The 11,867-nt window shown below is 36.7% G+C and overlaps 6 protein-coding genes across 10 annotated transcripts in view; 2 read left to right on the forward strand and 4 right to left on the reverse strand.

The window, feature by feature from the left end:
- The window catches only part of LOC100743225 (colorectal mutant cancer protein), a 60,781-nt gene extending 55,562 nt beyond the window's left edge, over window positions 1-5,219 (forward strand). The window contains exons 5-15 of the mRNA XM_012387132.3: window positions 1-143; window positions 679-827; window positions 1,072-1,293; window positions 1,635-1,823; window positions 2,124-2,314; window positions 2,709-2,975; window positions 3,037-3,232; window positions 3,304-3,495; window positions 3,568-3,755; window positions 3,825-3,927; window positions 4,676-5,219. The exon at window positions 1-143 is cut by the window's left edge and continues 30 nt beyond it. Coding sequence (XP_012242555.1) covers window positions 1-143; window positions 679-827; window positions 1,072-1,293; window positions 1,635-1,823; window positions 2,124-2,314; window positions 2,709-2,975; window positions 3,037-3,232; window positions 3,304-3,495; window positions 3,568-3,755; window positions 3,825-3,927; window positions 4,676-4,786 — 1,951 coding nt within the window. The 3' untranslated portion in view covers window positions 4,787-5,219. The remainder of the gene's footprint in view (window positions 144-678; window positions 828-1,071; window positions 1,294-1,634; window positions 1,824-2,123; window positions 2,315-2,708; window positions 2,976-3,036; window positions 3,233-3,303; window positions 3,496-3,567; window positions 3,756-3,824; window positions 3,928-4,675) is intronic.
- On the reverse strand, window positions 3,988-4,590 carry LOC105680927 (small integral membrane protein 4). Its single transcript, XM_012387129.3, has 2 exons — window positions 4,185-4,590; window positions 3,988-4,085 (listed from the first exon to the last, which is right to left on the reverse strand). The coding sequence occupies exon 1, from the start codon at window positions 4,573-4,575 to the stop codon at window positions 4,237-4,239; it is 339 nt and encodes a 112-aa protein (XP_012242552.1). The 5' UTR covers window positions 4,576-4,590; the 3' UTR covers window positions 3,988-4,085; window positions 4,185-4,236.
- Window positions 5,220-5,371: 152 nt separating the features above from the next.
- LOC105680928 lies at window positions 5,372-6,119 on the reverse strand. 2 transcript variants are annotated; one of them, XM_033321430.1, is made up of 2 exons: window positions 5,993-6,119; window positions 5,372-5,591 (listed from the first exon to the last, which is right to left on the reverse strand). In XM_033321430.1, the coding sequence occupies exon 2, from the start codon at window positions 5,577-5,579 to the stop codon at window positions 5,406-5,408; it is 174 nt and encodes a 57-aa protein (XP_033177321.1). In that variant the 5' UTR covers window positions 5,580-5,591; window positions 5,993-6,119; the 3' UTR covers window positions 5,372-5,405. The 2 variants fall into 2 exon arrangements, with proteins under 2 accessions (XP_033177321.1, XP_033177320.1); XM_033321429.1 differs by lacking the exon at window positions 5,993-6,119 and adding an exon at window positions 5,838-5,907.
- LOC100743349 (pre-mRNA-splicing factor SPF27) lies at window positions 5,372-7,061 on the reverse strand. Of its 4 annotated transcripts, none has more exons than XR_002946928.2 (5): window positions 6,907-7,061; window positions 6,507-6,772; window positions 5,993-6,398; window positions 5,838-5,908; window positions 5,372-5,591 (listed from the first exon to the last, which is right to left on the reverse strand). XR_002946928.2 is itself a non-coding variant. In XM_033321426.1 (4 exons), the coding sequence occupies exons 1-3, from the start codon at window positions 6,979-6,981 to the stop codon at window positions 5,996-5,998; spliced, it is 744 nt and encodes a 247-aa protein (XP_033177317.1). In that variant the 5' UTR covers window positions 6,982-7,061; the 3' UTR covers window positions 5,452-5,591; window positions 5,993-5,995. The 4 variants fall into 4 exon arrangements, 2 of the variants coding, with proteins under 2 accessions (XP_033177317.1, XP_024224247.1); XR_002946927.2 differs by having other exon boundaries at window positions 5,376-5,591; window positions 5,674-5,908; XM_033321426.1 differs by lacking the exon at window positions 5,838-5,908 and having other exon boundaries at window positions 5,452-5,591.
- Window positions 7,062-7,354: 293 nt separating this feature from the next.
- Window positions 7,355-10,148, forward strand: LOC100743557 (60S ribosomal protein L4). Its single transcript, XM_003490541.4, has 8 exons — window positions 7,355-7,461; window positions 7,914-8,091; window positions 8,176-8,421; window positions 8,617-8,741; window positions 8,966-9,064; window positions 9,147-9,418; window positions 9,605-9,764; window positions 9,838-10,148. Exons 1-8 carry the CDS (start codon window positions 7,459-7,461, stop codon window positions 10,057-10,059), a joined length of 1,305 nt encoding a protein of 434 aa, XP_003490589.1. The 5' UTR covers window positions 7,355-7,458; the 3' UTR covers window positions 10,060-10,148.
- Window positions 10,149-10,268: 120 nt separating this feature from the next.
- Window positions 10,269-11,819, reverse strand: LOC100750125. Its single transcript, XM_012387117.3, has 2 exons — window positions 11,473-11,819; window positions 10,269-11,180 (listed from the first exon to the last, which is right to left on the reverse strand). Exons 1-2 carry the CDS (start codon window positions 11,632-11,634, stop codon window positions 10,890-10,892), a joined length of 453 nt encoding a protein of 150 aa, XP_012242540.2. The 5' UTR covers window positions 11,635-11,819; the 3' UTR covers window positions 10,269-10,889.
- Between the last annotated feature and the right edge of the window lie 48 nt (window positions 11,820-11,867).

Here is an 11,867-nt window from a genome sequence, read left to right on the forward strand (position 1 = left end):
AGCCGCGCGAGCGGAACAGAGGGCAGAGCAGCAAGCGGCGAGGCACGAGGAGAGGCTGACCGAGTTGCATTCCGTGATCGCCGAGCTCGGCAGGCAGCTCGAGAGGCATCGCGCTACCGTAATTGCCGAGGAGGATGAGTCCGGTAAGGGAGAGAACGAAACGACCGATTCCGTAAATCTGTGCACCGTGCTCGGTCTCTGCCTCCCTCCGACAGAGATTTATGGACCGAGGCCGTTTGATGTTTTAACGCGTTCCCCGCTGGGAAGCCGCTTCGCCGTTCGTTTCACGGTGTCCAACCACGTCGCCAAAATTCGAGATTCTTCGTGCAGATTTATATTTCTCCCGATCATGGTGTGTCCGTTTTATATTGTATTTTACAGTAACTCGTTGGTTCTGGGTAACTTTGGCCAATTGAATATTTTTTTCTTGCGAATTATTAGGTTGTTGAGTAAGTTGGAAAACACGATGGCATTTATACGCCTTGCGTGGTATGTGTTTTATGACGAGTCGTAGAGAGATAAATTAGCAAAATAATTTAAGGAGATTTCCTCGTAAAACGATCAATCGAATAGATTGTAACGCAAGTTTTAATTCGTCGTTTGATGATTATAGCGACTTTTACACACTTCGTTCGAAGACTTTGTTCTGTTTCGTTTGACCCTTTCCAATCAATTTAGAAATAGAGACAAGCAGAGACGCGGAAGGGTCGATCACTAACCCGGTGGAAGAGAGCGAAGGTGGAGGTGACATTCAGGGTGATGGAGATCGTACATTGGGAGATGCCGATTCCAGCTGCTGCGAGGACATCGAGCCACGTACCGCCGAGGTATGTCTATCAAAGGATTACAAAGTTCTTCGGTGAAACTTAGAAGATAGTAGCGTAATTGCCTGGAAAGTCTGGGAAACGCGTTTAAGATTTTGCAAACTATAAAATGTTCGTAGCAGACGTACAACTTTCAAACTATGCAAAATAGACTCGAAATCGAATCGGAAGAAGTTGCTTAACTCGGACGAGTTGCTAGATCTTGCGCGTAATATAGTTGCGATTAAACGATCATTTACATCGACAGAATGGAAGAGAACAGCTAGACAGTCCGGCGGCGTTACCAACACCGGAGCCAACACAACAGGCGGCCTCGTGCCAAAGCGTGGCCGTGGCAGCGTTACAAGAAGAGGTCACAGCCCTTCGAGCGGAGATCGCGAGTTTACAGGCTCAGCTGGCTAATTTCAAGAATCAGGCTAGCAATCAGAGGCAACAGGCTGGCAGCGAGTCGCCCCGCAGAGAAATACGAGTGGGTAGCGCACACAATCCGACCTATTGTAACGTGCTGCAAAATACGCGCACCCTCCGCATGGTCTCGACGTATAGAGACGTTATATGATGTTACAGTTTTGCAACGAGCTGAACTGAGTTTTCGTCCGCGATGAAAAGAAGATCGTTCTTTTCATCTCGATGCACCCGAAATGCATTTTCCTCCTCCCCCTTTGGAACGAACCGCTGAATGCCGAACGAATTTTTTGCACAGTTACCCCCGTGCTTTGGCCAGCCTTTGATCAGCCCAACACTTTCACAAAAATATTTATCAACCCTTCCGACTGTAACGTTCTCCTCGTGCTCCTTTGATTTCCGCAGACAAGAGGCAACACCAGTTCGCCGGAACCTTTGAGTGCACCTTGCTCGCCACTCTTGCCACCCCTGCAGACACCGCCGACAAAGAGCGTAACGAGGGAGGAAGCTCCGGTTCTTAAAATAGCCGAGAGGGTAAGACTCAGGAGGACCGACGAGAGGCACATCACAGGACCTGATATTACCAACCTGGGGGTACGTTATCGTCTCTGGTTGTTCGTACTTTTCACTCTTAGCTTGTAGTTACAATGGTCTCGTTCTTTGACGAATACAACCAGGACAATCGGATGCAGCCCCGTTTATAAATATCAGGATACCTGATAATATCGTACGAAGCGCGATAATCGATCTGAATTAGCAAGAAATGAATTTACCCGTCAAAATTCGTGATCTAAAATACACGATAAAAATTGACAGAAACTGTTTGCAAGAGTTGTAGAAAAGTAACGGATTTGTTTCTGTTTCCATTTAATAACTTTATGGTCATTTAAATAGGTATGTTCCACGATGGTGGCTGAACATCTGGTCTCGGACCTTTTGGAGCACTCGAATCTTCAGGAATTGAATGGATCCGAAAAACAGTTCGAAGTGGAGACGGAAAGGTTAAACAGCAGGTTGGAACACGCGCGAGCAAATAACGCTGTCCTTGCGTTGACTTTGCACGAGAGTAAGGCGCAATGTGACAGGTATTTTTGTGTTCCAATTGTGAAATACGAAGTATCATTAATAACGAGGTGAAGCCGTAAACTAGAACATTAAGTAGGATCAGCTATTAATTTAGCTGTAGCTAGGGCTAAACGCCAGATACCTATGTGTATATTGTCGTTTAAAATTATAATCGTATTTGTGTTTTTATCATAATGATAAAACAAGATGAAACCTAGATAAAAATTTTACTTATTAAATATTATAATATGTATAAATATTACTTTGTATATTTAATACGTTTTGCACATTACATGCATTCTGCACATTTTTGCACTGTAGATATTTTGAATACCGATTGATTTTACAACTTCATCATGTGCCATTTACTATACAAGTATGTAAAAAATATGTATAAGTGTTTCTCTATTCCAGATTGAGTCTCCTAGTTGGAAAGTACGAGTCGAATGCAACCGCGTTGCGATTAGCACTCTCCTATAGTGATCGCGCGATAGAGGCTTACGATGTCCTGGTAGCGTTACTAGAAAGCGAGATCGCTCTATCGACAGAAAGGAACAGCATCACGATCGATAACAGAAGAGCGGCTGAACACGTAGCCTATCATGTGTTGAATAAATTGGAGAACGAATGTATGAATACTTTAAACGCGCCGTGGGAAGATAGTATAGTTTTATCAGACGAGTGAGTACATTGCCAAATCTCGATGAGCTTGTAATTTTTCTTAATAATCTGGTATCTTCAGGTCTGAGGTGGCTTGGTCCGTGGAAGACGAACAAAGACTCAGAAGGCACATTAGTAGACTCAAAGGAGAACGAGCCATGGTCAGATCGACTGTAGTGGAGTTAGAAAGTGTTCACGCTGAACCATTGAATTCAAAGAATACAATTTCCCTCGCCGAAGCCCGGAAATTAGATTTAGAAACAGCTGTACTTATGCAGGTCCGTCCGAGACGACGATTAGCTTCGAATTCTTGGAAGTTCCAAAAATAAATGTAATCAATTTCGTGTAGGAATTGATGGCTATGAGAGAGGACAAGGCGGAACTACGGGCACGAGTCTTCCTACTGGAAAAGGAACGAGCTACCATAGAATTGAAATTAAACGCACGTGATACGCAAATCGCAGCTCAGCATGCTGCTATCGAACATCTTCAGGGTCAGCTCAGCGATACAGAGGCCATGCTGGCTATGGCTACGAATAAAGTAAATACATAATGGCTATTTAAAACAAAAATCTCTTTCTCGTGTTAATGATACGATATAAATTACGTATAGGATCGAGGTTTAAGCGATAACGAGAGCGAAGGCATAGAATCTGAGTTGATAGAGGCACTAGGTCGAGAAGCTAGGCTAAAGGAACGTCTACAGGAATTAGTATCCACTTTAGACAAAGTTAATAAAAACTCTGAACTGCGCCATCAACAGTCTGCTGAGCTTGTTAACGATTTGAAAAGAGCTAATGGGTAATTGAATTACGTATAACGGTAGATTTACAATCGATCGAGAAATCTTATTTTTAACTTTGTTTTTAGAGCTCTGGTACAAACTTTAGAGAAGTCTAAGAAAAAATATCAATCCAGATTAAAAAAGCTGGAGCAACAAATGTTGGGCATGGTGGAGAGGCATGCTGCTCAGGTATGAACAAGCATAAATGTGGTGTGTGATATGAAGGAAGTTAAGAAGAACTGCTAGATGTCGTGTTTATACATCTATAAAACAATTTATTACACTTTGTACATGTTTTTGTATAAATTACATTCTTTGCATCTTCGTAATATTAGTCTTCAGAAGACCTATAAAAGTATAATGCATTATTAAAAGCTTCGTCGCTGTGAAAGTGAGATATTGACGTTAAATGTTATATTTAAAAATTTGCTATTGCAAATGCTCACATGCTCCATCTTCGTTCATTAATTTGTTACTACTATTTGCTACGATATACATTTATCTATTCACTTGTGCATTCATTTCTGCTAATCTTTGTTCAACTGCTTCTTCTATTCTTCTTCTTTTATATGTCCTATAGAAGTTAACCTCTCCGACATGCCAGTGTATCATAACGAACTCTAACAAACCACCCATTAAAAACATTATGGGTAAAAATCGAAATTCTCCTAAAGATTTTCCAGGCACTTTATTTAAAGTTCTCCTTATCGTTCTCTTTATGTTGAATTTTGGTAAGATCGGCATTTTTACAGTACACCGCACGCTGCCGCTTCTGCCATATGACTGTCGCCATCTTGTACTTTCAGTATCGAGCTGTCTGATTCTGCGCAGTTGCATTTTATCACCCTAATCAAAATTAGTGATGCAACATGTAACTAAATTACTTAGTTACAACTTTCAATTTTTTCTTTTTTTTACACGTATGATTAATTTATAGGTAAAATCTCTAAAACAACGGATAGCATTGCTAGAGGAGGAATCTACAGGATATAAAACAAATTTACCACTCCAATCACAGAGTTCTGGCGCCAGCGAGACATCATTATGACAATTTAGTGATTAATCGAAATCGATCAATACGGGCTCTACGAGTGTTTTTAAACTATCCTTCCCTTCGTTATAAAACGATCGAAACGGAGATAAAAATTTACGTATTTTTCTACACGAATAGTTGCCCAAGAATAATGCTTGATTATTCGCTTTTGTAATTATATATAAAAGAAAACAAGTACGAGTTAGTAGCTATCCTAACAAATGAAATTACAAGCTAGGCTTACACAAAAATGCGCTGCTGACACATCAATGCAAGCAAACTATTTAAGAAAGTCCTCCAAGTATACTGTGAATTATAAATAATTGTTACATGATACTATATGTCATTTATAGACGATGATATTCATCTTGTAAATATGTATATTTCAAGCATTAAAGAAAAGCGTGATACGTGTAAACTATGATGAAATAAATTGTGCTTTATTAAATCTCGCATTGTGATTAAAATTTGAGTGTAACTTCAAGTTGCTGATTCATTTTTTTAGTTTTCGTTATTATTCCTTCCCTATCATATTAACACCACTTCTCCTTACAAAAGGTCTTACTGTTTAATAGATTATTAAAATAATTGAAAAATTAATAGCAGTAACCGAATCAATTTATTTAATTACATATTATTTACGATCTTGTAGTTCTGAAAGTCTTTTCTGAAATGCCTCTTCTATCAAATCATCTAAATCGTCAAGGGGCCTGTATATAAGATGCACAGCTTGCGAACCAGACGCAGTCGCAAGAAATACTAATGAAATAAAGGAAATAAATCGAGGCCATGATATACCATACGGCATTGTACCAACTACCTGTAAAGAACAAATATAATTAAAATCTCTTAAATATTTACAGTACTTTATCTTTTTCGTATATTATACCGCAATATTTAACCTCTTTCACACCACTTCGACGATATTTCACTACCGATAACGAAAGATTAATAATATTTTTAATAAATTAGTCTCTGCGCCACTTATTCATTGTTTATATTACATTATATTAACTTACTAACCTAGCTTAATATATTTATCCAGCAATAATTTATAAAATAATACCTTGTGTTCCTTACGATATCGTATATAACTTTATATAACCTATTTCGGAAATGAATAGGATCGATAGTTTACTGTCAATTTTAAATATAATCAATGTATTTAAATAATATCGTCATAATAAAATACAAAACATAATTAGTCACAATTTTATATACATTTTAAGGTTCTTGATTTTGTTGTTCTTGCTGATCCATCTTTGTTGCCATAACCTCAGTTGCACTTTTCTCTGGAATGTCAGGTTCTTCCTCTCCTGGCACATCATTGATTTCTACACCCTCACCCTTATTCATCATAGATTTCTGTATTTCTTCTTCTAAGTGAACACACGCTTGTTCAATCTCATAATTTTTTGACACTAGTCCTACCCATTGTGCTTCTAATGCCCTTAACTTTTCTCCGCCTTGAGTTTGCATAGATTTTCTTTGCCAATTAACCTCTTGAATTCTTTTCCTTAATGCTTGTAGCTGTTTTTGAGCTTGACTCACTAGTTGTACTAATACTTCCAAATAAGATTTCCATGCTTCGCATCCATATTCCATCATTAACTCAAGATTACAGATTCTACATTATTATTGAACATCACAATAATATATCAATTTAACATTACATCCTCATCACAATCTCGTAATTGCTTACATATTAAACAAAAATATTTACAAAAGTATTTACCTGGTAGCCTGATGTTCCAATTGTGCACTGCTATTTTTTACACTTTCATTCCATGCTGCAAGATCATTCATTTTACCTGGTGGAGGTGGAGGTAACTCATAGCGCTTCATACTGAGTACTTCCATAGGTAAACGGTTTTGCATTCGCTCAAATTCATGTTTCATAACCTCTGTCTCAAAAGCAGTAATATTTAATGATGGCAAATGTTCTAAATAGTTTTTTGTCGGTCTATAACGACGAGTTTCTTCTTCAACCATGGCCAAAGCCTAAAATATTTAATAACTACGTATGAATTCGCAATCTATTTAATATGCTCATATAAACAATATAACCTCAAAATCAGTTTAATAATTATTTATAACAAAAGAATTATTATAAATAACAGAAAACTATTACTTACTGCTTCTCTAACTCCAGGTTCATCGTATCCTTGATCAATATATGGCAATGCATCAACTATAACTTCTCCCGCCATTTAAAGAAATTGCACAAATAAACACTTTTGAATGTCAATGTACAATTGCAATTCTCTGTCAAAGTTTAAATTTTGTATGACGTACTTCCGACTAGACAAACATCACTTAAGAACGAATCTGTACCAATCACAGTTCAACGTTTCCCGTCATACTGTAATACTATTGGTAGATGACTATGGAAACACAAATAATAAAATATAATTTCTACTATAAAAATATTCGAATAAATGGAAATATTACAAATAAAAAAATAAATTCTTTGTTGTACGAGTATGTTAAATTTGTTATATATAAATATTTAGATAAAATAGTGTAGACAATTGTAAACCGAACATAAGGAATTGTTGAATTCTGAGCATGCGCGACTTTTGGTACGTAATATCCGCTCGCGTCCTTCTTCCTTTTTGGCCAGGTAAGGCGTACAAGCTGTCTGGCTAGTTTGTCTGATGCGTGAAAAGTTATAAAAAGAAGGCGAAATGGTAAGAAATCCTGCATTTTATTTGGAATTCATTAAAGGTTAATATTTTATATAATTTTATTGTTATATTTTCCAATAATTCCCAAGAATTTGGTTTTGAATTAAAGCTTGTACACAGTTGACCACGTGTAATGATCTGTAGCGTACAAACTTGCATAGCTTGGTTTTGATATATGTTTAAATGTAACTTGTGACTTTATATATTTTCTTTTGCAATATTCTTTTCAGTAGAATAAAACAGTTTTACTACATATAGATATGTTTACATAGAATATGCATGATTCCCATCTTTTAGTCCGCCATGTGCCGTCAATAGAAATCGTTTATAATTCTATCAGAACATGAAATTTTTTACTTTACTTTTCCCCTTTTTTTTTTCAGAATTAATCTTAAGATTATCGATAGTTGTACGTAGATTTGTATCTCATTCTGATTCTTGTTTTTATTTTTTAGTCGTTATCAACGGCGCGGCCGCTTGTTACGGTATATACCGATAAAAATGAATCGTCAGGCGATACGATTTCTCTGCCGGCTGTGTTTAAAGCACCTATTCGGCCTGATATCGTGAATTTTGTCCACCAGCAAGTCTCTAAGAACAGTAGACAGCCATATTGTGTATCTAAGGAAGCTGGTGAGTATATAGTGTTTTATGCTCGTTTTTTTTATCTTTTGAAGAACTAATTTGCAATTATTAAATGTAGGTTTGTTTTGTTAGGTCATCAAACCTCTGCCGAGTCATGGGGTACTGGACGTGCCGTAGCACGTATACCTCGTGTACGTGGTGGTGGTACTCACCGCTCTGGTCAAGGTGCTTTTGGTAACATGTGTAGAGGTGGACGCATGTTTGCTCCAACAAAGCCATGGAGACGCTGGCATCGTCGAATTAATGTTAACCAGAAAAGATACGCTATTGTTTCTGCTATTGCTGCATCTGGTGTCCCAGCCCTTGTACAATCTAAGGGTAAATAGCATTCTCTGAGATAAAGTAATAAATCCTACTTTATGTGCAATATTTTAATGATGAATAGCTTTGGTCCGTGTTGCTGAAATGACGTTGATTATTTTAATAGCTTTATGCTGATTTATGTAAATGTTTTAATATATGTAGTTTGCTTTGAAAAGAATAATATATATACTATCTCTTTTTTATGTTTAGGTCATATGATTCAAGAAGTTCCAGAATTTCCATTAGTAGTATCCGACAAAATTCAGGAATATAACAAGACTAAACAAGCTGTTATCTTCCTGAGACGTATCAAGGCATGGAATGATATTCAAAAAGTAAGTATACTTTCAAAAGTTGTATCTTTGCACCGTAGAATGTCCGCATCTTCATTAAAACAATTTTAATTTAGGTGCCCCTATCAGGTGCTAAATAAATACGGTTATTATAGGCGTTCCGGACTAGCTGAATTAATTGCTAGGATGGGGTATTTTTAATCGAACAGATTCAATCTAAATATATTAATTTAGAAGAAACTAATATACTTTCGTTTTATTAATAGGTTTATAAGTCTCAACGTTTCCGTGCTGGCAAAGGTAAAATGCGTAACCGCAGACGCATTCAACGACGTGGACCTCTGATTGTATATGGTCAAGATCAGGTATACAAATAACTAAAAAATGATAGTTAATTATTTTTTCAAGATTAAAATGCTAATATTCGTCTTCATCGTATATTTTTAGGGTATTCGTAAGGCATTCCGCAACATTCCTGGTGTTGATCTTATGAATATTAACAAAATGAACTTGCTTAAATTGGCACCTGGTGGCCACGTTGGGCGTTTTGTAATTTGGACAAAATCTGCCTTTGAAAAGTTAGATGCTCTTTACGGGACTTGGCGCAAAGAATCCCAACTTAAGGCCGATTATAACTTACCCTACCCGAAAATGGCGAACACGGATTTGTCGAGACTCCTGAAATCGCAAGAAATTCGTAAAGTTCTGAGGGCACCAAGGCATGTACATTTACGTTTTATTATACATTTTCAACGAATACATATCTTATTCATGATGAATTTTATGGTCCGTGTTACTGATCAACAGTGATTATAATTTTTAACCACTTCTGATTAATGCTTATAAATATTTTATAATTATGTCACTTACGATGTATTTGCTCAAGATAAATCTTGAACTTGTAGGAAGAAGGTGGTCCGTAGTGTCAAGAAATTGAACCCATTGACCAACACGCGTGCTATGTTACGTCTCAATCCATATGCAGCTGTTCTGAAACGTGCAGCGATTTTGACAGCAAAGAAACGTCAGCAAGAGAGAGATCTTGCTCTAGCAGAGAAGCGTGGAGTAAGTTTAATGTTAAATTGAAAAATATTCGTGTCATGCATACAGATTTAACGAAAATATTTCACATTTACAGGTCAAGCTGCCAAAGACTGTACCTGCTGTAAAGAGTAAACTACTCCGAGAAAGACGCGCGAAACAAATTCTTAAATGCAGGGAAGTGTTAAAGAACAAGCCCAAGGGCTTAGCATCAGCTACTGTTGTCGAGGCGAAACCTAGGAAGATTTCAAAACGAATTCAGAGGGCCATTGCAAAAACTCATCCCGAAAAGAAAGACACACTTTTTCAAAAGATATAAATTTTTATCAACGTTTGTTGTTGACCCATGAACTTCATTTGCTTTGAATAAAATATGGGAAAGCAACTACAGGAAGATCAGCTTTGTAATTGATGTAACTATATTTCCTACCTTTGACGCAGTTTTATTTGTTTAAGTAAAAGCATACAAGTAATATGATATTATAAAACAGGTACACACAATACCATTATGTATGTTTCTTTTTAACAGGAGCTCGCATAAAAATCGTGTTGTTACATATTTCGATCGACACTTCCTTCGCATTTGCTTCAGGCGGTATTAAGAAGTTTATATTCCTAACATTCGATAGTTCTTCCGAACTATGCAATTTTATGTTTAACATATTCTCAGTCGCCAAGGTAGCTGTTCCTATTTTTAATCCCTCTGTCTTTATTTCTGCCTGTAAATACGCAACGCCATATTAACCAATTCCTTCAGATGAACTATTTAATTTAAAATTGATGTACAGCATAATATTCTTTATGATCAATGACATAAAAATTCGGAATTTTCTCAAAGGTAAAGCTCATTTTACGTCCATTCATCATCATTTCAAAATTCATATAATCATTTTGCTTTAAGGTGACTGCGTTTTCTTGATAATGATGCGTTAGTTTATCCATAATAATCATCCAAACTTGCATAACAAAGAAAAGTTACGAAATTTGTGATTTGATCCAAATCATTTTCACGGGTCAATTGGATGAAGTTGATAAGAATCCCGACATCGTACGCTCGTCTTTTATCTTATCGAACTTGTCACTTTGATTGCTAATAGCTTCATAAGGGAAAGCTAAAATATTGAAATCTGCTCCTCAATCTTGCTCAATCTATTTGCTCTGTTTTATCGCAGGAGGAGCCGTGAGAATGAGCATCCCGTTTACGTTGTCCACAACGGCTCGAACTTTCGCGTTGTCGATACCTTCCGGTATTAGTAAATTTTCGCAATGCTTCATCATTCTCTTGATTAAATTTCCAAAAACTGATCTTTCGCTGATATCTGGTAACTGTTTTGTTAATTGCTCTTCCAAAGCCTTGATCATGTTTATACGGAGATTGTTCCCTTTTACAGTTATTTTAATAGAAGACAGATCTACCTCTGGTCCCAATAGTATTTTCGTCTATATCGTATGATATGTTATGATAATGATATATAAACGAATCGTTGATTTAATTTCATTAATCCATTAAGGAACCCGTAGTAGAATGATGCATAAAGTTACATCATTGGAAAACGTAAATAATTCACATATTTTTATTAATATGTGTAAACATTTTTCCTATCCATCAATTAATCAAAAAAATATGAATAAAATATTATGTTAATATAACATTGGTCCTTGATGGATTGATAGCAGTTATGTTAAAAATGTATTATTGATTTAATTTAATTTTAATCTTAATTATTTAAACCTCGTAAACGTTGTCTGGTCGAATACCACTGGACACGATTTGCGTTACATAGTTGGTTTCCACCGATTTCACGGAAACCTCGGTCGGTTCTTGCTTAGTTTTGCTTCCGGGAGTATTCAACATTTTGCGGGTTTTCGAACATTGACTTCTCTTTATATCCATCTTTCAGACACTAAGAGGACACCTTGTTATCGCATCAAACTCTCGCTTACGAAGGACAGCTCGAGCGACGCGTCGAAAGAGTGCAACAAGAAATTTTCCACGATATCGTTGCAACAATCAAATTCACGGATTAAAATGCGATATGTTCTGAAACGATAGGTTTACTTGTCAATTTGGAAAGCATGCCAAAGTGACATGTGAGAATCAGTGGATAACAAAAGAGCGTGGACATC

The sequence above is a fragment of the Bombus impatiens genome, unplaced genomic scaffold (assembly GCF_000188095.3).
Source record: "Bombus impatiens unplaced genomic scaffold, BIMP_2.2 scf_0452, whole genome shotgun sequence".
In the NCBI taxonomy this organism is placed as follows: Eukaryota; Metazoa; Arthropoda; class Insecta; order Hymenoptera; family Apidae; genus Bombus; species Bombus impatiens.

Bases quoted from the DNA above. Each gene is read 5' to 3' on its own strand.
- LOC105680927 (XM_012387129.3), bottom strand. From the start codon at position 4,575: ATGCAACTGCGCAGAATCAGACAGCTCGATACTGAAAGTACAAGATGG.
- LOC105680928 (XM_033321430.1), bottom strand. From the start codon at position 5,579: ATGCCGTATGGTATATCATGGCCTCGATTTATTTCCTTTATTTCATTA.
- LOC100743349 (XM_033321426.1), bottom strand. From the start codon at position 6,981: ATGGCGGGAGAAGTTATAGTTGATGCATTGCCATATATTGATCAAGGA. The intron at 6,773-6,906 runs GTAAGTAATAGT...TAAATATTTTAG, and splicing joins AACCTGGAGTTAGAGAAGCA to GCTTTGGCCATGGTTGAAGA. The intron at 6,399-6,506 runs GTAAATACTTTT...ATAATAATGTAG, and splicing joins TTGGAACATCAGGCTACCAG to AATCTGTAATCTTGAGTTAA.
- LOC100743557 (XM_003490541.4), top strand. The intron at 8,092-8,175 runs GTGAGTATATAG...TTGTTTTGTTAG, and splicing joins TTGTGTATCTAAGGAAGCTG to GTCATCAAACCTCTGCCGAG. The intron at 8,422-8,616 runs GTAAATAGCATT...TTTTATGTTTAG, and splicing joins AGCCCTTGTACAATCTAAGG to GTCATATGATTCAAGAAGTT.
- LOC100750125 (XM_012387117.3), bottom strand. From the start codon at position 11,634: ATGGATATAAAGAGAAGTCAATGTTCGAAAACCCGCAAAATGTTGAAT. The intron at 11,181-11,472 runs GTTTAAATAATT...CATACGATATAG, and splicing joins GACCAGACAACGTTTACGAG to ACGAAAATACTATTGGGACC.